General features: G+C 46.2%; 1 protein-coding gene across 6 annotated transcripts in view; it reads right to left on the bottom strand.

Annotated features, from left to right (window-relative positions):
• ATP8A2 (ATPase phospholipid transporting 8A2) overlaps window positions 1-25,026 on the bottom strand; it is a 683,532-nt gene that overhangs the window by 41,073 nt on the left and 617,433 nt on the right. For all 6 annotated transcript variants that reach the window (XM_083169883.1, XM_083169886.1, XM_083169885.1 and 3 more), the window contains exons 34-35: window positions 6,760-6,848; window positions 226-330 (exon numbers count right to left, since the gene is read on the bottom strand). In XM_083169883.1, the coding sequence (XP_083026009.1) occupies window positions 226-330; window positions 6,760-6,848 (194 nt within the window). The remainder of the gene's footprint in view (window positions 1-225; window positions 331-6,759; window positions 6,849-25,026) is intronic.

Raw genomic sequence — 25,026 nt, 5'->3', positions numbered from 1 at the left:
ACCTACTGAAAGGACAAATAGTAGATGTGGATGTATGATGTGCCATGGTTGTAATTTGTTGTTTTAGTTAAACATTGATAAAATATAATGAACAGTTGATTGGCACTGAACAGTAACAGCCCTTTTCATGTGAGCAGTGTTAATCATCTACAGTGATTTGTAAGGAAGCGTTTTAATGTTTCAGTACAATGACCAGTCCGGAGGCCATGGCGACAAAGCTTTTACCTTTTTCCGTTGGAATCTCGAAGTGCGGCTTTACTCATCTCCTTGGTTCTGGTCTCAATCTCCTGGATTTGCTCTAACAGTGTTTTGCTGTAGGTGTGCTTGGCCCTGCAGAAGAGAAACAACCCATAAGAAGGCCATTTTACAACACCTTAACAACTACTGTGCCTCATACTTGCCTACTCTTTAAAAATAGTTTCAGGGAGATTATAGTTGGTAGTAGAATTTTGCACAGCGCCCCACTGAGAGGGTGTGTCATGCTCCACCCAAAGGGCGTGTCTAGTTCCATATATGGAGAGATTGTGGAAAGAGATTGTGAATGTGGCACCTAGAAGCGTGGGTGTGTACTGCTACATCTGAGAGGAAGCTTTTGAAATTACTTATATCGCTCATACCTTTTGTCCCCAAAAATGTAACAGTGTAACGTGGGCTAAGTGACATGAGGGAGATTGCTAGACTAGTCAGGGGGGGAGGGAGATTGCTATTTCAGGGAGTCTCCTGCAGAATGCAGGAGGGGAGGTAACTGTGCTGTGCCTTCTTTCTGCAGTTCGCATAGTAACAGTTCACTAAAAAAATTGGTTACGTTCTACCTTATGGGTCGTTGTGATCCGAAATCGGCTCCAACTCCCAATGGTCGGGGTTTACGCATCCGTGAATTTGTGCATGCACAAACCCTGGGAGTGAACGGCCCCATGTGAATCACCCCCGTGTGTACGCACCTTAAGCTTTGTGTATTGGACACAATAGTACCTCTGAACATGGAGTAACTAAGAAAATTAATTGGAAGATTATAGCATTATCATTAGTGCAGGTTCCCCCTCTATAAACAAGGAGGCAAGACCCAGGAGAACAAGGAGAAACAAAATAATTGAAGCTCTCATCACAAGCGATACAAAAAAAACATCACTCCATAAACAAGGATCCCATCTTCAGGGAATGACACCCTCCTGAATTATTGACAGTCAGGGAAGATTTGTACAGGAGCCGCGCCAGAAGCAGGAGGTGTAATTGGGCCTCGGTACACTCTCCGTAATGTCATAACATGGGAACTGAAGTGCGGCATGCCCTAGATTTGTTTATTCAGACAGGCACCAGGGATGTCAGATCAAACAAAGGAGAACAGCACTAATCAGATAATAGAGCAATCACCTTCTCCCACCGTCCCAAAATATGCACAGCAACGCTCAATATCTGAGGATGCGGAATACCGCAAATGAATGCGGAACACTGCTACAACAACAAGTCTATCAGGGCGGATTGATAGGACATAAAACAAACATAAAAAGAACCAATTAGAATAAATGTGACAGGCATAAACATGTAAGGAACACGGGTAGGATGACACGTAGTGGGAAGAAAGCTCGCAAGGTGATTTCATGGAAACGATGCTGTAAAATGAGGGCTGAGCGGGGCGAGCGGCTGTCAGATGTCTGCTTCTGGCTTATCCGTTTGCTTTGTACTTGTCATAGCCTTTATTTTACCTATGTGTATGACAAATACACATAATACTGTATTATAGCTATTGTAACTCATATTTCTCCCGCTATACATACACAGAGACTTACAGTAGGGGTTCATATTACATTATTGGAATTTAATGGTTGCTTAATTCTTTTGTACATTTCTACAGTACCTATTGTACCTAACTTTCTCAGGGGTAGAGATGTACATATGAAGCAGTGATAAGGGAGGGGAAGTGATAAAGTGCCTGGTACTTTATCACCGGCCAACAGCACCTGACTGTTAGGCCGCCATACACTAGGGCAGGGAACCTTTTTTGTGCCAAGGGCCGTTTGTATGGGGAACAAAATCCGGGGGCCATATGTCAAAATTTCTCTTATAAATTGTCCTGCTGCAACCGTCCCACGCCACTCAGACCGGCTACGGGGGCCGCATACGGTCTCCGGGCCTGAGGTTCCCCACCCTTGCACTAGGGCGATGTTCATGCAATTTGGCCAATTTACATGCGATTTAAGTGTTAAATCGCATGTATGGTGCCCAGATTGCATGTACATGACAAGAGGTATGATGCAATGTGCGTTCCCTTGCGCATCGCATCGCACCTCTTAGGTCGCAACTGCTGCCAGTTAAATCCGTCGCCGCTTACCGGGCCGCCGGGTCATCAGAAGCAATGACTCCTCTCCCTGCTCCCTCCTCCAACATTTTCACTTCACGGCAACTGCCACTGAAGTTTGTATTTAATCACTGTCCACCAATAATATTATTTAATCACACTGTCCACCAATTATTATTTTTATTACTGTTAATGCCATCAGCCCGCCACTAGATTAGATAGTCTAGTTGCATATTTAATAAATTCTCCTCACACCTTGTCTCTACCAATTAAATAGCTTGGGTGAGAGTGAAAGTCACTGGCACTTATGATTGGCAACTACAAGGCTGCATAATAGTTTACAACAAGACACTGGCCCTTATTCTGGCTGGTGCGGCCGGAGCCGCATATGCGGCTCCAACGCACCAGGCGAATCCCCGCCTTCCATACGGATCGCCACGGCCGTCCGTACGCGGATATGTGGCGATCCGCATGAAATTGGACGGGGATACGCCTCCTCCGTCTTGGGAGCAGCCCCTGCATTCGATGGTCGCCGAACATCGAATGCAGGGCCGCACGCTCCACCAGGTCCCGCAACACAAGACCACACGGACACTTGTCCGTGTGAAATCTTGTATGGGGGCGGGCAGCTGACATCCGGCGATGTCAGATGCCCGCCCCGTACCCACGCGTCACGGCCTCATTACCATGCATACGCCCCGCGTTTGCATGGGAACGCCCATGAAACGCTGGGCGTATGCATAGGGTAATGAGGATAAGTAGACCCTCACGCCCCTCTACGCCCCCTGTGCGGCGTATAGAGAATCCTTGCGGCGAAATCGCCTGCACATGCGCAGAGTGACCTCTGCACATGCGCAGAAGATAAACATCGGCGGCCCGTACGCAAGCGGGAATTTCCGCACCAACCAGAATAAGGGCCACTATGCTGGTAACCATATTGCAACATAATCACAATTTCTGATCTCGGTGTTGCCAATTGTAGTATCTCTTTGTACTTTAACCGAATCATTACAAGTGAGGCAATATCACATTGGAAGCATACTAGATATCCTTTCACAAGGTGTTATTTTCGCCAGCTCGCTATCACTAGAACGTAGGTCATCTGCTCCAAACGATACAGAAGCAGAGATACTACATTTCAGATATTAACAGTATTCTCAACGGCTATAGATTTCTAATATATTTTTTCCATTGTCCTGTCTAGAACATATACTTTCTTTTGAAAGGTGTTGTATGTTTTATGTAATGTATGTATAAATGTATGGTACTTATGTAGTATCTGGGCTGCCGATTTTTTGATTGTATGCCTTAAGTTAAGGCATACAATCAGATGCGATGCGATGCGATATCGCATCGCATCGCCTCGCACCCGACCATATCGCATGCGATGCGATGCGATGACCCGATTTTTCCATAGGATTCAATGTTAAAATGGACTGAGTCCATTTTAACATGGAATTCAATGGGAAAAAGGGGTCCTTTTCATACCCCTACTATCCAAGTGGGCATGGAGCTGGATATAAACCTGTGGCGAGCGTAGCGAGCCACCAAGCCCGAAGCGTGGCGAGCGAAGCGAGCCCCGCGAGGGAACGGTATTCTGTGTCCCCTCGCGGGGCTCGCTACGCTCGCCACGCTTCGGGCTTGGTGGCTCGCTACGCTCGCCACGCTTCGGGCTTGGTGGCTCGCTACGCTCGCCACAGGTTTATATCCAATTCCATGCCCACTTGGATAGTAGGGGTATGAATTCTATGTTAAAATGCGATATGGTCGGGTGCGATGCGATGCGATGGACCCGATTTCAAAATCGGCAGCCCAGTTACTACATAAGTACCAAATGTATTTGTCCTGATAGTTGGCTCCCAATATTTTTAATTGAATCCTAATAAAAGTTAATTTTTAATAAATTAATACTAGACAATCAATAAGTTGTGCCCCTGTCTTTCCTTCTTGTGTTTGAAAAATGTCAGGCAGGAGCTGATTGGCTGGCTGTTTATCACTCTCCATTTTATCACTTTTAAAGCTTAGAGATTCTGGCCCCCTATCATTACAATCTTGAACAGGTCTAAAGCCATAGAGTGTGTTCAAGGGCATCCAAGGTTTGTGTTTCGATCCTGATTAGTTTGGGATCGAATCGAACTGTATGCAAAATGCATTTGATTTGGGCTATATAGTACAGCTCTGCACAGTCTATTTTACTGTTGATTTACACTAAATGGAATACGCATCAGGATCAAATCGGCATTGAATGAGGCTGAAAACCATTCGATGTCCATTCGATTTCGATTTTGACTATGTGGTAAAAATCGAACCCAAAATCTCACCGTCTCACAGCATCACAATTCTGTCCATAATGGCACAGGAAGAAAAGTTTAGGGGACTAGGTAAAAACCGGATCTGGATCAGACCCTGGAATGCCAGACCGGATATGCTCCATTAATCAAACTCTGCCATTCCGGACCCAGCAGGGTCTCATCCGTGGGTGCTTGTAAAACCTGTCATCGGGGGGATGGGAGAAGTAGAGATTGCATTCTCCTTATATTTTGTGACAGGTGTTACTGGCACACACACCAGATAGGACACACACCGCTCAGGCACAGTTTGATTAATTTTGTCTGGTCCGGTGTGTCCAGGGTTTCAATCCAGTTCCGGATTTTACATATTCACAAAGTTTAGTAACACACACACAAAATTGTAACGTGGTACTTCTGCACATTACAACCACACAATGAAGAATCCAGGCCACACAATGCAATAGTGCAATATGTGAGATAAGCATCTTCAGGATACAGCTGCAAATCTTTTTTTTCAAGCTGTCAAATTTGAAATATCCCAAACACCCAGTAAATCATCTCTCCTATAATGCGCGCACTGAAAAACCACTTTTTTTTTCCCGGTCCCTTATTGATGTTCTGGATGTAGAGTCCCAGGATTTAGACTCCCTGATGGTTTATAAATCCTGTCAGTAAAATTGTTCTACATCTCCAGCCTAAACTAATGTACTAAGTAGATAGGAGCCAGCATGTACCCCCCACTATGCTGGATGTTTATTCTAATTTGGCTTCTTCCAGCAGCCCACAGCCGCTAACACTCTGGCTGTAGTAGCAGAAGTGAGTGTCCAGGGTTATCCCGGATGATCTGTGTTATTGTTACCCTGACAACCTCCTAATCCCACTGTGAACAACTGGTGATTTGTGGGGGACGCACTAGCAACGGCTGAGCAGATATTGTGGAAATTCATCACAATCGGCATTGTCGTCTAATGGGTTGAGTAAGCTCGTTACATTAATTAGTTGGGAAGTGTTATGGAAACCTTGCTTAAAAGGGAATTATTTTGACAGCACTGGCTGAGCTATGACATGTCACATTTGTATGGCTTAACTGTAAGACATTCATTGGTCAAATTCATCTCTGATTTGGGCCTAACTTCCAAAATCTATTCCATTTTCTGCCCATGTTATATTTCATGCAAATGTATAAATATTTAGAGTTTCTTCACAGCTATCCGCCCTAAATGCACATTTTTAGCTGCTAAGAAAAGCCTGGAAGTCACATTAAAAAGAGTATGAATTATTATTTATAAACCTTTTCCCCCCACAGTGTTCTAAACTTTAAACACTGAAGATAGGGGTCAATGTACTAAGCTTTGGAGAGTAGTAAAGTTGGAAAGCTATAAAGTAGCACCCAATCAGCTCCTACAGTAACTACAGACTTGCCTACACTCCCAGAATGGCCGGTAGGCTCCCAAAAATTGTGTCCCCCTGGAAGGGGGGCAATTCTCCCACATGCTCCCCATATCCCGCACACCCCCCGAAGATGATGAACCAATTTCTGGAATTTGCGGCTCTTTATGGAGGAGGCGGGACTAAATGTATGCAAACTGCATAATTTCACGTAATTTTGCCACGCCCACTCCTCACAGACCTGAGAATAGCGGGGTTTGTGTGGAATGGGGGCGGGGCTTGATGACGTCAGACCCGTACTCAGGCTTGCCTACCCTGCCGGAATGGCCGGGAGTCTCCTGAAAATCGGGTCCCCCTCCCGGCCCCCCGGGATGGTGGGCAAGTCTCCCACAATTTCCTTGGAGCCCTGGCCTTCCCCGCAACTACAAATGCTGGAATTCGCACTGTACGGGGGAGGGGCGTGCTAAAATGATGTAAATCATGGCATTTCGCATCATTTAAGCCCTGCCCCCTCTTCGCGGACCCGCGAATCATGGCGTTTTGTGGAATGGGGGCGGGGCTATATGACGTCAGTCTCCCCCCTGCATCCCCCACCATGTGCTTCTCCCGGAAAGGAAAAATAAAAGGTAGGCAACTATGCCTGTACTGGTTTGGGCAGCAGTGAGCCCCATAGTCCTCAGGGGGCCCGTTGCAATGCACCTGCTGTGGTAGTTTCTCCTCTGTCACCTATATAAATACACCTGCATGTAAAAAAAAAACATAATATGATGTAATGTAACTTACGCTCGCCACACCACATCACGTAGCAGGCACGCAGCAGGGACTAGCAATAATCCAAGCCAGAAATATCCACACCTTAGCACCATTCCTGCCTGGAAAAAAGAAAAAACACGTAAGGAATACAAAAGAAAAGATCAGTACAGTGTAGTCACATTTATGCTTATGGCCATTGCAGTATCATAATCTTTATTAAAATTGTGGAAATACAGATACGTATATATGAGGTTGTAAATCCATATAGTAATGGGCAGGGCTTGGTTCACATGTGACATAATATAACACTAGGTGATTCATCGCGCCCTACGGGCGCTCTTCACACCGTCGTAAGGGGCTGCGCCCCCTTAATTTGTGAACGTTTGTATATGAGAAATATGGTTAGAATTGTATGAAAGATGCCCTGTATTGCAACTTAGGTGTCCGCGAATCGCGGGAGGGGGGGTCGCGGGGGGTGCCGCGAATTGCAGGAGGGGGGGTCGCGGGGGGTGCCGCGAATTGCAGGAGGGGGGGTTGTGGGGGGGTGGATGCTGCGAATCGCGGGAGGGGAGGGATTGCAGAGAATCGCGGGAGGGGGGTCGCGGGGTGGGTTGCCGCAAATCGCGGGAGGGGGGTTACGGGGGCGGGGGTTGCGGTGAATCATGGTAGGGGGGGTCGCGGGGGGTGTGCCGTGAATCACGGAAGGGGGGGTCACGGGGTGGGGTGTGTGTGCCGTGAATCGCGGGAGTGGGGGTTGCGGGGGGGTGGGGGGGGTGTGACGCGAATCGCCACAAGAAAAAATCAACACAGAAAGGTCAACACATGTAAATGTTGACATAAGTGTGGCACTTCATTGGTGTCCATGTCGACACATGAGAATGAATATGAAAACATTCAAAAAATGAAAAAAAAACCTTCAAAAACTCATGTCAACCTTTTTCATTGTCGACCATAGCCGTGCCAGTGTTTTGCATGTGCCATTTAATCCTGGGGCTGCCGCGAATCGCGGGGGGTGCCGCGATTTGCGGGAGGGTGGGGTGTTGCGGGGGGTGGGTGCCGCGAATCGCAGGAGAGCGGGGTTCATGGGGGTTCCAGTGGGGGGTTGCCGCGAATTGCGGGAGGGGGGGGGGGTGCCGCGAATCGCCGGAGGGGGGGTTGCGGGGGGTGTGACGCGAATCGCCACAAGAAAAAAATCAACACAGAAAGGTCAACACATGTAAATGTTGACATAAGTGTGGCACTTCATTGGTGTCCATGTCGACACATGAGAATGAATATGAAAATATTCAAAAAATGACAAAAAAACTTCAAAAACTCATGTCAACCTTTTTCATTGTCGACCATAGCCATGTCAGTGTTTTCCATGTGCAATTTAATTCTGGAGCTGCCGCGAATCACGGGGGGGTGCCGCGAATTGCGGGAGGGGGGGTCGCGGGGGTGGGTGCCGCGAATCGCGGAAAGGCGGGGTTCACAGGGGTTCCGGTGGGGGGTTGCCGCGAATTGCGGGAGGTGGGGGGTCACGGGGGGTGCCGCGAATCGCGGGAGGGGGGGTTGCGGGGGGGTGTGACGCGAATCGCCACAAGAAAAAATCAACACAGAAAGGTCAACACATGTAAATGTTGACATAAGTGTGCCACTTCATTGGTGTCCATGTCGACACATGACAATGAATATGAAAAAATTAAAAAAATTAAAAATAAATCTTCAAAAACTCATGTCAACCTTTTTCATTGTCGACCATAGCCATGTCAGTGTTTTGCATGTGCCATTTAATCCTGGGGCTGCTGCGAATTGCGGGGGGGGTGCCGCGAATCGCGGGAGGGGGGTCGCAGGGGGGGTGCCGCCAATCGTGCAAGGGGGGGTCGCGGGGGGGTTCTTTTTGCCGCGAATCGCGGGAGGGAGGTCGCGGGGGGGGGGTGTTTTTTCCGCGAATCGGGGGGGGGGTCACGGGGGAGGGTTTGCCGCGATTCGCGGGAGGGGGGGGGTCGCGGGGTGGTGGTTATGCCGCGAATTGTGGGAGGGGTCGTGGGGGGGTTCTTTTTGCAGCGAATCGCGGGAGGGGGGGTCACGGGGGTGTTTTTGCTGCGAATCGCGGTAGGGGGGGTCGCGGGGGAGCGGGTGTTTTTGCCGCGAATCGCGGGAGGGGGGGGGCGCGCGGGGGGGGGGAGGTTTTGCCGCAAATCGCGGGAGGGAGGCGCTCACCTGGTGGCTGTGGAGTAGCAGTGCTGGGCAACATGGGAAGGCAGTGGGTGTCTGGCACTGTCTGTGGGCTCACTGGGCTGGTTCTCTGACACATACCTCCCAACATGACCCTCTCCAGGAGGGACACAATGCTCTGTTTCTAGACTTCCCCTTAATGTATGATTGCCATCACCTGTTTTAAACAGGTTAATTTCTCAGAAAGGTGTTCAGCACAGATGAAGGCAATCACACATTAAGCGTTATAGACACAGACACCCACTTTGAGTGACAGATGTAGCCAAATATATAGGAGATGCGCATGTACAGTCCCTCAAACATCGGAACGGGGCCGAATTGACCCCGTTCCGAGTAAATCCGAATGACCCCCTATGTTTCTGCATTTTGGCTGGTATAGAGGAACCAGAACACAATACAAAACATATATGTGAAATCCACATTTGTTTTCAACACAGTAACTGTCTGTATCCAGTCAGGAGTTGATGTTCTCTCCAAATTCACTTACAGACCAACATTTCTATTCTATCTCGCTCCTGTGCCTATAAATATCCAGGTTATAATGACACAGCTGCGGGTGCAATGGAATTTAGAGTAAGGTCTAGTGTCACATAAGTTATAAACATAAGAAATAACAATGTTTAATGGCTGGTTCCTGTCACACGGGGTCTATTTAGATTATACTTACATCAGCAATACGGGCAAGTAAACTATCAGTGGCAGGAACATTCACTTGCTGAACCTCTGCCACCTATACTCGCTTACTGGAGCAGCCGGTAAAGGTGGATGAGTCCCCGGTAATTGTGTATTTGCAGGGTGCTCAATATACATACGTACGGCACCGTAGGAAAATCGCATCGCATGCAATTTTGCTGTATGATGCGATGCGATTTTCCTTAATTCATTTTTAGTGCACCCTGCCCGCGGATCGCATCGCATGCCATTTGCGGTGTGATGCGATTTTTCATTGTATAAGCACCCATGCGATGAGATGTGATGGTACTTCATTTTAAAAGCACCCATGCACACCTCCACTATCCATGTCACCCCGAAGCGTGGCGAGCGCAGCTCGCCCCGCGAGGGGATGCGGTTATGCGTCCTCCCGACCTTTTCATACCCCCACTATCCACGTCGGCGTGGAGTTGATTCTATAAAGTGCGTCGAGCGCAGTGAGCTCCGCGAGGAGACGCGGAATACATGTAAAGTTATCTGCGTCCCCTCGCTGCGCTCTCCACACTTTATAAAATAAACTCCACGAGGGGTAATTATTCAAGAAATAGGTGCAGGGTGTGGCCCTCCCTGGATTCAGGGGCCTGTGTGCCTCACACACATTGCACCCATTATACTTTCCCATATACTCCCAACCTCGGTCCTCAGGGCACATAACAGTGCAGGTTTTAGTGATATCCAGGCTGCAGCACAGGTGTTTAACTCAATACAGCTGAAGTACTAATTAAGTCACCTGTACCGAAGCATGGATATTGGTTGGGAATGCCCTTTTATAGGCTGTGTTTGAAAAATGACAGGAGCTGATTGGGTAGTACTTTATCGCCGTCCACGTTATCTTTCTCCAAGGATTAGTAAATAGCTATATGAAAATACCGTTACAAGCCCTTCCCTGGTGTACTTCTCTTTCAGTGGCTTTAGATGCCCAAATAGCACATGGCACATCTTTGATTGCAGCTCTCGCTAGCCCCACAGAAACAAGCACCAGCCCCATGTACAATAGAGATTCTCCATCAGAGAATGGTCCCTAGTGTGAATGAGGTGAATCTGAGTTCACAAACACTTCAGAGACAGAACTGCGACAGTCCCTTAACACACCATGGGGGGATGCTCTAACATCCGCGCCCCCTTACCGCCCCACATTGCCCACATAATTATTGCATATGCTCTAACATATGCGATAATTATGGCAAAGGACAGCACTTGCGTTAAGAGCTGTCCTTTGCGGTGAGAGACAGCTGGTCCCATTGGGACCCGGCGGCTCTCCCCTCCCTCTCTTACCCGGCGCTGCTGCTGCTGCTCCTCCTCCCTGCACCCATAAGAGGATCATAGTGCAGGGAGGAGGAGGTCACAGGTCCAGGCAGCACAGCTCTGTGCTGCCCGGACACAGCTGTGAGGGGTCGGCAGTGGCGGAAGTCCGGGAGGCAATGGAGTCATTTGCCGCTGGGCTCCTGGCCAGCAGGGGGCACTGACGCCATTGCCCCCCATTGAATGTCTTTTGCTACTGTAATAATGAGCCACAGTCATACGCGGCTCGTATACAGTGCACGCAGGTCTCCCGTCTAGTGACAGTCCCCCCTCCTCCTACATTACAGCTAGCGTCCCGTCCCGTTGCTCCGGTCTACTCTGCGCACACGCCGCACAGCGCTGTGAGCATGGCAGGAGCTGACTGTCCGTGGCTGCGGGGAGGAGGGGCGAGTCCGCTGACTGGCTGTGGTTGCGGGGAGGAGGGACGGAGTCCGCTGGCTAGCTAGTAGCTATGGCTTTGGGGAGGAGACGGAGAGTGGTCCCGATTGCCGGCTATCTGTAGCGGGGAGGAGAGTCGGAGCATGCCGGCTGTGGCTGCTGGGAGGAGAATGTGATTCGGGTGAGTCACCACTGGCTGTGGGGAGGAGGGTGGGAGCGAGTGGTCCTCTGGGAGTAGGATTTGCATGGCATAAGAAAAGTTAGAAAGATAGCTGAGGGGGTGAGAAAGGAAAGGAGTGAGTAAAATGTGAAGAGGTGAGAAATAGAAGGAGAGTTATGAGATGATGGAGGGAGTGGGATGTGCAGGGGTGAGATGGAAGAAGAGGTGCAGGGATAATAGGAGTGAGTGAGGGGTGTCGGGTTAATTGAAGGAGGGAGTGAGGGGTGTCGGGTTGATTGAAGGAGGGAGGGAGGGGTGTCGGGTTGATTGAAGGAGGGAGGGGTGTCGGGTTGATTGAAGGAGGGAGGGGTGTCGGGTTGATTGAAGGAGGGAGGAAGGGGTGTCGGGTTGATTGAAGGAGGGAGTATATATATATATATATATATATATATACACACACACACACATGTCTAGGTGTATCTACCTATATTAAAGTGGGGATTGGGGGGGGGGGGGGGGGCACCAAGATTCATCTCGCCTCCGGGCACCTGGGACGAACTTACGCCACTGGGGGTCGGTGCGGGGTGACGGGGGTCAGTGCGGGGCAGCGGTGGGTCGAGTTAGAAGCCCATAGGCTTCTATGGGGTATCGCCAGATTTTTCTGGCGATGCCCCCTGTCACGATACCCCGGCGGGGGAAGCTGAGTGCATCCCAAAATGCGAGAATCTCATTCCATGAAAGGCACCAGCTCCTTGCATCCGCTCACCCAACCACCTCCATACATAACATTTTCAAGACTTATCTGAGACCGTACACCTCAATCACAGCTGTGGCTCTATGCATTCGCAAATGGGATAGCCGATTATAGACAGTGTCTAGGTAGACAGTTGACATACATTACGGGTACAAAAGGTCGACATGCCAATTGTCGACACACACACGCACGATAATTTGAAGTTGTTTGCTTGATTTACTATTTACGCGGACTATGATTCAGGACAGTAACCTGTGGCAAGCGCAGCGACTCACCGTGCCTTGAAGCATGACGAGTGAAGCAAACTCACGAGGGAGAGAATATACGTTCTTACTGATGGGACAGCAGTCACATATTACTAACCATACAAAATGTGACCCCAAAAAACTTGTTGTGGTATAGACCTTTTGAACCTGTAAACTTTACCCACTGTCGTCTGTTTGTACCTGTCAGCCTAATTTATGTCGGTGTTGACCTAAATACTGTAGACAGGGCCATCTTTCCCACTGGGCATAGTGAGCTACTGCCCGGGAACCCACAAGCATAGGGGCCCCAGAGCAGCCTAAAGAATGGACTTCAGATTTTTCTGAACCATAGCTGCAAAAGTAATGAGAGTGTATTGAGAGCATTTCCAGTGTATTTCTGTCCAGCCTGTGTTTTTCCTTAGCAGTTAGGAGTATTGCCGTGTATATATGTTTGTGAACTTCATTACTGATGTAAATGGCAGTCAGTAAGTCAGTGTAGTCATATCACAACATAGGCATTTGCTTATGGGTGTCTATCGGATAATTGAGCATCATTTGGCAGCGCAGGCCTGTCAGTGTTTCCCTTACAATGTATGACAAAGGGCAGGTGTTCACACGCTCATTTATCAGTTGTTAGGTGCTAAATCCTTCGGCTGTTGTCAATGTGACAAGATGGCTGTAAAAATGTGCCGGTCCTGTCAGCTGAGATCTCAGGCTCGTTGTGAGCAACTTCCCACCGTACAGAATATAAACAGTCCGCTCCCGGGTTGATTTTGGATTGTCCTGTAATGTTTCCTACAGTAGCTGTAGAATTAGGGAAACTGCCATGGATTTCAAGAGATTCCTTTTAAAAGACTCTAAATAAAGTTAAACAGAAATGTGCCCAATGCAACCGGACAATTTTGCCACTGTAAAAATTTGGCATACCTCAATGCAACATTATTAGGAGGTACAACATGGTTCTGTAACATATTTGCAAGAAGGCATGTACAGTAACTACTAACAAGCCTGGGGTGTGCGTGTTTGAAATTCTGCAACAATGGATATTTTAAATGACACATCGTTGCTGTTTTGTTTAATTTCTTTGCAATAATGTTTAAAGGGGCAATTCAATTGTTTTCGGGCGCAGATAGAGCTATTCAATTGTGTTTTGACACAGATAGAGCTATTGAATTGTTTTTGGGTGCCCATTCCATATTGCAGTTGTCACACTGAAATACATTGTATCAGGCAGTTAATGCCATCGAAAGTACTGGGCCAAAATGCCATTTGGGCAACCAAAAGCACGCTTTGCTTTTATCACCGCAATAAACAGCAATAAAAGAAACCTCTTATCGCTTGAGTTGTGGAAATATTGATATCTTAAGGCTCCCATACATTAAGTCGGACCTGATTTCCCCGGCAGCTCCCCAGGAGGGCTCAAACACGATTAGACACTTATGTGATAAAAGTCAGGATCCGGGAGCCGAGCTGCAAAAATAAACCCATACAAATTAATGGGAAGCCACTGCATCCTCCACCCGCTTCTCTGCGTCCCCCCACCCGGCTTCGGGCTGCACATAAGGTTTATCTTATGTGACGCTGTACACTTATATGGTGTCCATGTCAACATGAGTCAACAAAAATTATGTCAACCTATAGTCCATGTCGACCTGAACCATGTTGACTTTTATAGGTGTCGACCTATGGCCTGTCCACTTAAGGGTGTCGACCCAATGTATTTTGACCTACACTGGGTCAACCCAATGACCCATACCCCATTTGAATTACACTTTGTTACAGTTTTATTTTATGGGTCAACTGAGATCCACATGGACTGTACACAAATGGAAGAACAAGGGTCACTTTTAAAACCGCATTTTCACCAGTAAAAAAAACAAACTAATATCGAAAGTTTGTTTTACAATGTGATTTTACATGAAAATGAACACATCACAAAACAGCAATGCTTACATATCTGAGCCTAGATAATAAAAAGGAACATTCATAACAAGACTACTTGTAGCTATAAAAACTGCCTCTGGTTCGTTATAATGAAATACATATGTAGCGTGTAGCTCCTCCATATAAACTACTGCATGTTTATGTTCCCTATATAAACTACATACAGATACTGTAGATGCAGTCTATGTCCTGGAGCTTACTAGCCAGGAATGACTGTAGCCAATCCAATTCCAACTACATCTGCACCTAGATAAGCCCTGTTGTAATGGAGAGACCTTTTCTTGTGTTAAAGGGTCAACCCGGGTCGACATTCCTGGTTCTTCGACCCTGCTTTTTCTTTTTCCAGGGTCTAAGACCCAGGAATGTTGACTCGCGTTGACCCTTTTGCACAAGAGAGGGTACTTTGTTGAAAGGCAAATAACAGGGTTGAAATGCTTGACCCGGTAATTTGCTTTGCAGTGTGAAAGGGGGTGGGGGTGTCAGACTGCAATCGGCGAAATGACCCGGCATTCAAATGCCAGGTAAAAGCTGGAATTATCAGACAATTCAGTCTGAGCGGGTTATAAGATAGAAAATAGAATATGCCAACTGGACCTTTTCATATATATACATATCATCATGGACAATTCCCTGTGGTGTTATCTATTGTTTTCTTTGCTAAGATTCTAGTAATTGCTCAATCTGCCAGCTCTAATACACTGTCACCTATACGGCACACCCAAGATGGCTGCCTCACCTGATACTCTGGTAGGATAAATAATTATTTCTGTAAAGTACTTTAAGTCCTTTAAGAGAAAAGTGTCCACAATGACTGGTTAGTGTAACTGCAGGAGTACCTTGGCCAGGATGCTAAGGAGAGAGGTGTCCCACACCTGTAAGATATCCACAACCATAAAATGCCCCTGAAACATCTAGATCATACATACAGTTGTGCTCATACCCTAGAAGAATTTGAGATTTTCTGGCCATTTGTCAGAGAATATGAATGATAACTCACAAAATTTTCTTTCACTCATGGTTAGTGTTAGCCATTTATTGTCAAACAACTGTTTACTCTTTTTAAATCATAATGACAACAGAAACTCAAGGCCTATGATGAAAGGTACACCATTCCTACTGTAAAACAACGAGGTGGATCGCTCATGTTTTGGGGATGTGTGAGCTACAAAGGCACTGGAAACTTGGTCAAAATTGATGGCAAGATGAATGCAGCATTTTATCAGAAAATGCTGGAGGAAAATTTGCACTCATCAGGCCAGAAGTTGCACATGGGATGTACTTGGACGTTCCAACATGACATGACAGTTGACCTGTCATTGGCTACAGCAGAATAAAGTGAATGTTCTGGAGTGGTCATCTCAGTCTCCTGACCTCAGTATCATTGGGAAAAACTCAAACGTGCAGTCCATGCAAGACAGCCCAAGAATTTACAGGAACTGGAGGCTTTTTGGCAAGAAGAATGGGCAGCTTTACCATCTGAGAAAATAAAGAGCCTCATCCATAACTACCACAAAAGACTTCAAGCCATCATTGATGTTAAAGGGGGCAATACAGGGAATTAACTGGGGTTTGTAAACTTTTGATCAGGGTCATTTGGGTAGTTTCTGTTGTCATTATGATTTAAAAAGAGTAAACACAGTTTTTTGACAATAAATGGCTTCACCCAACCACTGACCATGAGTGAAAGAAAGTTTGTGAGTTTTCATTTTGTCTGACAAATGGCCAGAAATTCAGTCTTCTAGGGCATGTAAACTTATGAGCACAACTGTACATTCTGAAAGATGATAACATATTCCAGTCCTCGCAGACTTATTTATATAAGGCAACAATGTTCATAATATAGTGTGTCTCAAAAAAAAAACATATTTTGTTCATGGGATACAGGAAACAAATAATTATCTATTAGTGGTATGGGCCTATGGGGACAATGTCACAATCAGAATCCCACTCTCGGGCACTGTGACAAAGATATGTGACTTCAATAGCGATTAAAACTCTGTAAAACCTACACTGCCATTTGTCCTGCATTTATCTGTAATCAGCTTGTCAGTTGAGGCCTACACTCATTTAATGACAAACACTAATGCCCGGTGTCTTCCTTTCCAGATTGGGACCACCAACTCATTTCCCAAGTGCTGTCAGAGATCTGTCAGGTGGAGAGGACTTTTAGCCCCCGCTCCACCCTGGAATGAAATGTGAAAGGCGTCTTCTAGGTGTACAACATTCTGGTCCCATGCAGAGGCAGCGAACCATGCTGTGTTGTAGGAATTCCTCTCTCCTCTGATGGTTGACTGCTATTGCAAAACAGCTCTCCGACCGAACACAAGAATATCAACTGTTAAACTGCTTAACTGTGTATTGATGGCTTTATGTTACTGGAAGGAAAATCTGCTTTAAATATTAAGTTCTGTACCGTCTGGCTTTTATTCTCTTTGGGTCCTATCAAACTGCAGCACAAAAGCCTGGGAGTACCTCCGGGGAATACTGAACAGAGGTTTTGGCACACACAGAAAGAGTTTATTTGTCTAACTTTTTTCAACATCCTTCAAAGGGTCTATTATACTTTTAATAGCCGTATACACCTGCGACTCAGCGGATATGTTGAACTCCTTGCAATAATAGTTAATGGGATCCTATCTTTAAGACACTCAGGGGGGAGTCTGTGAAAAATGACATTCATAAAACAGAACATGTCTAACATTACTGTCACGAATATACAGGCAACGAGGGCTGTGTTAAATGTGTTGAGGTTGTTAATCATTTTACATAAATACCACCTTTCCTAGTATTAAAGAATACAGCAGGTAATTAATGGGAAGAGCTGGGAAAACCACCTGTATTTTTTTTTTACTAACTAGCTTATAATATTAAACAAAAAAATATATATATCTATATATTTATAGGTATGTGATGGTAAATGTTACAAGTCTTACTGGATCTGTGCAGTTTATTCAGTGCACACTCTAGTGGTTTGTTTGGATAGGATGTTGTTACATGCTGGTAACTTTATTGGAGCGTCCCTCAGCAGCCATTTTGTAGACTTACGCGGTGAAGCAAGTACTCTGTAGCCGCTATACTTTAACATGGAATTTATGTTTCTGAGGATTGTTATATGAAGAGTTTACAGTAAACAGTCTGGTGCCTAATCGCTCTACACATTTACCATAGACTGAGATGCCCTAAGAAGAGGAGCATATTGTATTTTACTACAAATTATGGGTTTAAGGGCCAGATGCACTAAGCTTCAAAAGTGATCAAATGGAGAGTGATAAACAGACAGCCAATCAGCTCCCATCTGCCATGTCACAGGCTGTGTTTGAAAAATGTCAGAGAGGAGCTGATTGGTTGGTTGTTTATAACTCTCCTTGCCGACACAGCGAAAAACCATTCACAGTGTACCAGAGACGCTAGGCTGTGACTTTACCCACAAAGAAATTGGTTTTACACTCATACAAAGTAGTAGATGAAGTAGAACAGAACTTCAGACTCACACAAATGTACAAGCTCCAGTGGTCATTAAGGCTAATTCAGCACAGATTACCAATCATAGAATTAGCAATCCATCCGATTATCGACTGCACATGCACAGCGTCTGCAATGTGAATGCGTGGCAGCAATTGGTGATGGTTATTTTTTTTTGCAAATTGATCTGCGAATACATTGCTACGTGCAATGCAAATGCAATTTGGAGCGATTTTATAAATATACTATAGATTTAAATTTTGCAAGCGTTGGCGTTGCTGTAACATTTGTGTATAGAGATCACTGCTGTGCAGGAGACAGGTCAGATAAGGGGCCACTACATCTGAGAGACCACTAAAAGTAAACTACATCCCCCTTAAACGCCCACAATAAATGATTAATATGTATTATAAATCCTGTGTACAGAGATTAAGGTGCACCAGGTACAGTATATGATTTCAGTGGTCTGGTGTATACTGATCTGTGTAATATCAGCATGACCTGTGTATAGAGATCCATTTAAAAGGGGCAGACAAGATGGGCCTAGTGCTTCTTATCTGCTGTCAAATTCTATGTTTCTATGTGGTATCAGTGTGATCTGTGTCAGGTGTGTGATATCAGTGTGATCTGTGTCCAGTGTGTGATATCGTGTGACCTGTGTATAGAGACCAGTGTGTGTCAGGTGTGTGATATTGGTGTGACCTGTGCATAGAGATCAGTATGTGTCAAGTGTGTGATATTGGTGTGACCTGTGCATAGAGACCAGTGTGTGTCAGGTGTGTGATATTGGTGTGATCTGTGCATAGAGATCAGTGTGTGTTAGGTGTGTGATATTGGTGTGATCTGTGCATAGAGATCAGTGTGTGTTAGGTGTGTGATATTGGCGTGACCTGTGCATAGAGATCAGTGTGTGTCAGGTGTGTGATATTGGTGTGACCTGTGCATAGAGACCAGTGTGTGTCAGGTGTGTGATATTGGTGTGACCTGTGCATAGAGACCAGTGTGTGTCAGGTGTGTGATATTGGTGTGATCTGTGCATAGAGATCAGTGTGTGTTAGGTGTGTGATATTGGCGTGACCTGTGCATAGAGATCAGTGTGTGTCAGGTGTGTGATATTGGTGTGACCTGTGCATAGAGACCAGTGTGTGTCAGGTGTGTGATATTGGTGTGACCTGTGCATAGAGACCAGTGTGTGTCAGGTGTGTGATATGGTGTGTCCTGTGCATAAAATGTGCTGCACACGCCTATGGCTATAGGATAGCTTAATTGTTTCAGTGTATTTTCCTTGAATAAAACAAGACATATTTAAGTACTGTGATTTACAACACTTCTGCTTGACAGAGACACTGACATGTGACTCCGTTCCCTTAGTTACCATTTCCAATGATCTGTCCTGGAGAGACGGTGTAACCAGGCTGTGTAAATGTTATGTGGCCCCTTGCAGCAGAATGTGGTGTGGACCTGGGCACCAAGTTTGTTTAGACAAACACTGTAAATCCTTGTGAGACACATTGCAGACCCTACACAAGGTAGTTCCACATGACCAAGATACCCTGTCCAGCTGTCACCTGTTCCGTCCCCAGGCTGGGCCAACAGTTGTCAGTATGGGCACAGATGCGTAAACACACCAGGGCTTCTGTAAGGCTTTAGTGTGATTTCAGCTGAAATCTCAGGATAGAAATGTTACATTTTTGTTTAAATCTTTCCAAATGTAAAAAAGTAAAGACACAGCCTATATCAGCGGCCTAGTGGGACCCAACATGGTGCTAGCATAGACAAGTGCATACGCAGTTGATGATGATGGTGGCACCAAGCGAGGGGAGTGGGGTAGCAGGTTAGCATGTCCCTCATTACTGCTGTGCTTCGTGTGCTCCATGTACAGATGACTGGTGGTTGTGAACGACCATCGTTCGTCGGTTATATCGAGCGCATTGGGCGATATTTTGAATGATATTGTACAGATGGGCGCCTTAACACCTGTTTCTATAGCTTCTGACCTGCATTGAAACTCCCTGTGGATTTTAAAAGGAACTATACAAGCAAAAAACAAAATTAAAGGGAAAAAATGGATCAGGGTCATTTGAGTCGATGAGGCAATGCAAACTAACACTTCTTTGATAATACACAGCCCATACTGAGTCTGCCCTAATCTCCTGGAATGTCCCACAAACTCCCAGAAGAGTAGATAACCATCCCACATCCTGCCCACTTTCTACTGAAATGGGCAAGATGGTGCAAATACTGACAAGAATCGCATGTCCATGAGGGAGGGCCAACCTGGCGCAGCTCATTTTGGCTCCGCCTTCTCTTCATAGATCTGCCATTTGCAGTATTATGCCACTATGAGGCAGAACCTAATAGAAAGTAATGCTGGGCCTCGCCCCATTAGGCATCAGCTGTATCTTTCCTCCAGTCGCTCTTCAGGAAGGGGGACATAAACGTTGGCAAGTATAAGATTGAGTTTGCGCAAGTTTAATCCTATGTTTTATATTAACGGTATTTTTACAAGGTCGTCCTCTTCTACAGCAGTGCGTAATGATAAAATGGCTAATGATAAAAATATATTAATGATCGTCCCTGTAAATCATCACCTTCTCCTCAATTATATTATTTTATTATTTCCTAAATTTGACCCTCTTACACGCCCACATCAGCCTGCCACCTTCTACCCCTAACACAACTATACCAGTATCCCAACCTCTATACCTTAACTGTAACATACCCACACCACCAGTCTGTCCGCATATGCCCTATCCCAGCCACCAGGATCATCCCAATGGGACAGATGTATTAAGCAAGGTAAAGTGATAAAGTGGAAGGTGATAATGCACCAGTCAATCAAATTCTAACTGTCATTTTTCAAACACAGCTGATTGGCTTCCACTTTATCACCGCTTTATCACTTTACCAGGCTTAATACATCTGCCCCATTGTCCTTTATTGGCAAACCTCCCATGGGGAGCTCCCACTACTGGGTGTTTACTGCAGACTAAAGCTACATTTTTTAGGGTATTTTCTAAGTGATCTGACTTAATTTGACTAGATCACTTAGCAAATGACCCAACATCACCCTGTGTGTAGGGGCCATAGCGATAGCGATGCATGGCCTGTCTGCCGCAAATCACCAGGCGATTAAGATCCAGCATGCTGGATAAATCTAGTTAGATCGCCGGTCAGGGCCCGTGTTCTCACGGGCCCTGACCTCCTTGTCAGCCCACAAGGAGGGTTACATAGTGACAGGAAACCATAGGAAATACAGGCAGATTATTGGGAATTCACAAACTGTCTGATATGTGGAGATAGTAACCAGAGATTTTTGGTTTGGAACAAAAGATCAGAAAATCGATCAATTATGTTTGTAGCGAAGATTTTCCAGATTTATCCTTCCTACAAAATAAGCCGATGTCATGACTATTAGCAAAGTGGTCCAATAATTGTAACATATAGGGGGGTATTCAATGTCAGGGGCATGGCTGTCGAGCAAGCTCGACAGCTGTGCCCCGGTCTCGTTCTCGCTTTGCTCGACGTGAGCTCGGCGGTCGGGATTCAATGTCCCGGCCACCGAGTGGCGAGAAAGGGGCGTGGCCGCGAGCTGAGGACGGAAATAGACGAGCTCCGGCTGGGAGCTCGCCTATTTCTGGCTTTTCTCGGCAGAACGAGACAGACAGCTTGTGATGTCGGGCTCGTTCTGCCGAGAACCCCTGTTCAATGCTGTCGGGGAAGACAGCATTGAATAGGGCCCCGCAGCCATCTCCCCCGTCGGGAGATGGCTGCGGGAGCACGACAAACATTGAATACTCCCCTAACCCTTTGAGTGCAAAGTGAATTTGTCAAAATAGGTTTGAAAAATGCCCAGCAAACATTTTTTTCATCACCATGACCCGTAATGTTTCCCTTATATAGGGAATATCATCTTTTTTTAAACAACATTTTTTACTTGAATTTATATAACAAATGTGGCATTTTCTATAAGGTATTATGAACATCTCACACAGGGGGTTAAAGCCTACATTAAAACTAGCAGATCCTTCACTAGTCCTACAGAAGGAAATGGCATTTTTACTTGCACGAAAAAAGAAACAAGGTAGAACATTGATTTACAACATTTCTGCTTAATGGTGACAGCGACACAGGGCGGCCTCCATCACCATTATCAACGAGCTGCTTATTCTGTCCCGTAGCGATAGTGTACTCAGACTGTATAAATGTTTTGTGGCCTCTCGCAGGCACCACAGAAGTGTTGGGAGTGTGGACCGCAGCACCGCGCTTGTTTAGAAAAACACCATAAATCCCTGTCACACAACTCAGACCCTACACAGGGTAGTTCCATATATATATATATATACTTCATATGTCACAGTCCTGACAGAGATGTCCCCTGCCCAGCTGTCATCTGCTCCCTGTGCAGCTCCAACCAACTGTTGCCAGGATTGTCACAGATGAGTAAATAGCCAGGGCCTCCTGTCCGGCTCTGTGTGACTGCAGCTGAAATCTCAGGACAGCACTGCTAGGTTCTCCTGCCCAAACATAAAGGAAGCACCTGTTTATCAACGGTGCAAAATATACACGCGCACACTAAAGAACAACACGATGGACACACGGATGAATAAGCAACAGTAGGATGCAATGTTCTTGTCCGACTTGTTGTTCTAATCCTAGGAAAACTGCATAAATGTATGAAAAGCTTTTAATTGGTAGAAAGTGATGTCATCACTTGAAGATAATACAACATAGCTCTCAACATTTTCCTATGGGAATCATGGTTGTGGCATCAGGTGCCGGACAGGATCCCGACAGGCATGCACCCGGCGTCGGGATCCTGACTGTCAAAACACCAACAGCCGGGTTCCCGACGGCCACCCGCTATTTTCCCTATTTTCCACGACCCCCATTAAGGGAGAATAGAATAGGTGGCTCGCGTACCGAGCCACCGTGCCCGCAAGGGGCTTAGTTGCGCTCACCATGCTATCTGGGTCCGGCCAGTTGGGATCCCGACTGTCGGACCCCTATACCACACCCATGGCATCCCAGTGAGGTATGATACAATCCAATCAGCGGCATGATTACAAGATATGGAGGAGTACTGAATGTTGCTGCAGACTGTAGTCATTGATACCGCTTTCACATTGCAAACCCGGGTCGGACCTGGGATTCTGAATCCAGCTTATTAAACACACTGCGACCCGGGTTTAACCCTTCTTTAAACCTGGGTTGAAATGAGGGGCTGATCAACCCAGGTCATTCACATTGGTGTTTTCACACTGAACTTGAAGTCAGGTAGCCCCAGCAATAACCCAGGTTATATTTAAAATAGCATCATTTACAATCTGCTGGACCAATCCATGACCCAGAAATGCCCCACATGAGACTCTCACCTTGAACAGACACAGGATCTGATTCATAGATTTTTTCATCTGCGCAGAACCCCAAACATCGTATTTGTACTGATACCATCAGGTTTACATGCAAATATGAATCAGGCCCACAGAACAGTAGCCATGAAAGGTTACACCGTTCTTATAGCCCAGGGACCTTCATCTAAGTCAGTGCTTCTCAAATCCAGTGCTTGGTCACACTAGCAGGGCATGTTTTCCATATATCCTAGGTGTATTCATTACTGACTGGGGTCATTCTAATTCACTAGCTATATAGTAAGTTTGGCCCCGTCTCAATGTTTTGGGGACTATGCATGCGCAGCTCCCCTTTGCAAATGGCTTTGATGACTTGCATAATAGCCGAGCCGTTTGCAAACATCGGAGTGGATGATGGCGGTAATGGGGCTCACCCATGGCAATGATGTTTTATGGGCATCCCCATAAAAAGGCTGGGCGTTCCCATGGGTATGCGGGCGGGCCGATGCCTCACAGGACGTCAGCTGCCCATCCCATCTTTGGCCTGCCTCGCGTAAATTCAAAGTTCATTCAGACCGACTTTTATTTGTGATGGCAGGAGAAATCATTGGCTTCACGCTCAGGCGCCCTGTAAACCTGTTCAGAGCTTACTGAGCCAACCTGAAGCGGCCCTTTTGTACTGTAGTTGTCTGTTTGCAATAAAAATCTGTTATGTATTTGAGCAATCAGCAATCTTCCAATTTCTCACAAAAGTTGGAAAATGGACAAAAAGATTGTTCAGACAAATTGGTTAAATATGATGTGACCAAATTACCTGAACAACCATTTTCTGTGTTTTCCGAAATTTGGGAGCAAACAAACTGGTTCGGCTGGTTCTTTACTGTTCACAGCTCCTGTCTGACATTTTTTAAACACAGTCTGTGACATGTCAGGCAGAAGCTGATTGGATGGTTGTTTATCACTCAGCTTAGTGCATCTGGCCCATAGTATGAATAATGATTTATTGGGTACTTGTTTCCTAGCACGGCACCCAGATTTTCTACGTACGCTAGCATTGTGAAAACGCATCGCATCACATGGGCCATTTGGGTGCCGGGCAATGCGATTTTTTAATGTAATTTATTCACTGCTCTACAATAATATGATTGTATGACATACCAAGAGGTTTTAGGCAACCCCCCCCCCCCCTCCTCCCACTATACACGCCACCCTGAAGCTTGGCGAGCGGCGGCGGAACGCGTCCTCCGACGTTTTCATACCCCCACTATCCACGTCGGCGTGGAGTTGATTTTATATAGTGTGGCGAGCCCCACGCTTCGGGCTCGGTGGCTCGCTGCGCTCGCCACACTATATACATTGAACTCCACACCGATGTGGATAGTGGAGGTATGAAGACGTCGGAGGACACGTTCCGCCACGCTCACCACGCTTCTGGGTGGCGTGTATAGTGGGAGGGGGGGGTGTTGCCTAAAACCTCTTGGTATGTCATACAATCCTATTATTGTAGAGCAGTGAATAAATTACATTAAAAAATCGCGATGCGATATGATGCCATTTCACTACGCAGAATAGCCCACTAAGCGATTAGCTTAGTGGGCGCCGTGCTAGGAAACAAGTACCATTTATTGTTATTCCACATGGTAGTAATATTTATTGACAGTTTTTACACATTAAATATATAATGGTTGATCCATTTAGCGCCAGTAAAATAGCTTTGATACAAAGACTGCAGAGTGGAAAGACAGGAGTGTTTAGCATGTGAATGCACAGGTG

Source organism: Crinia signifera, chromosome 2, assembly GCF_055691185.1.
Source record: "Crinia signifera chromosome 2, ASM5569118v1, whole genome shotgun sequence".
NCBI lineage: Eukaryota > Metazoa > Chordata > Amphibia > Anura > Myobatrachidae > Crinia > Crinia signifera.
Note: the sequence above shows the minus strand (reverse complement) of the source record. Positions and strands in the feature narration are given on the sequence as shown.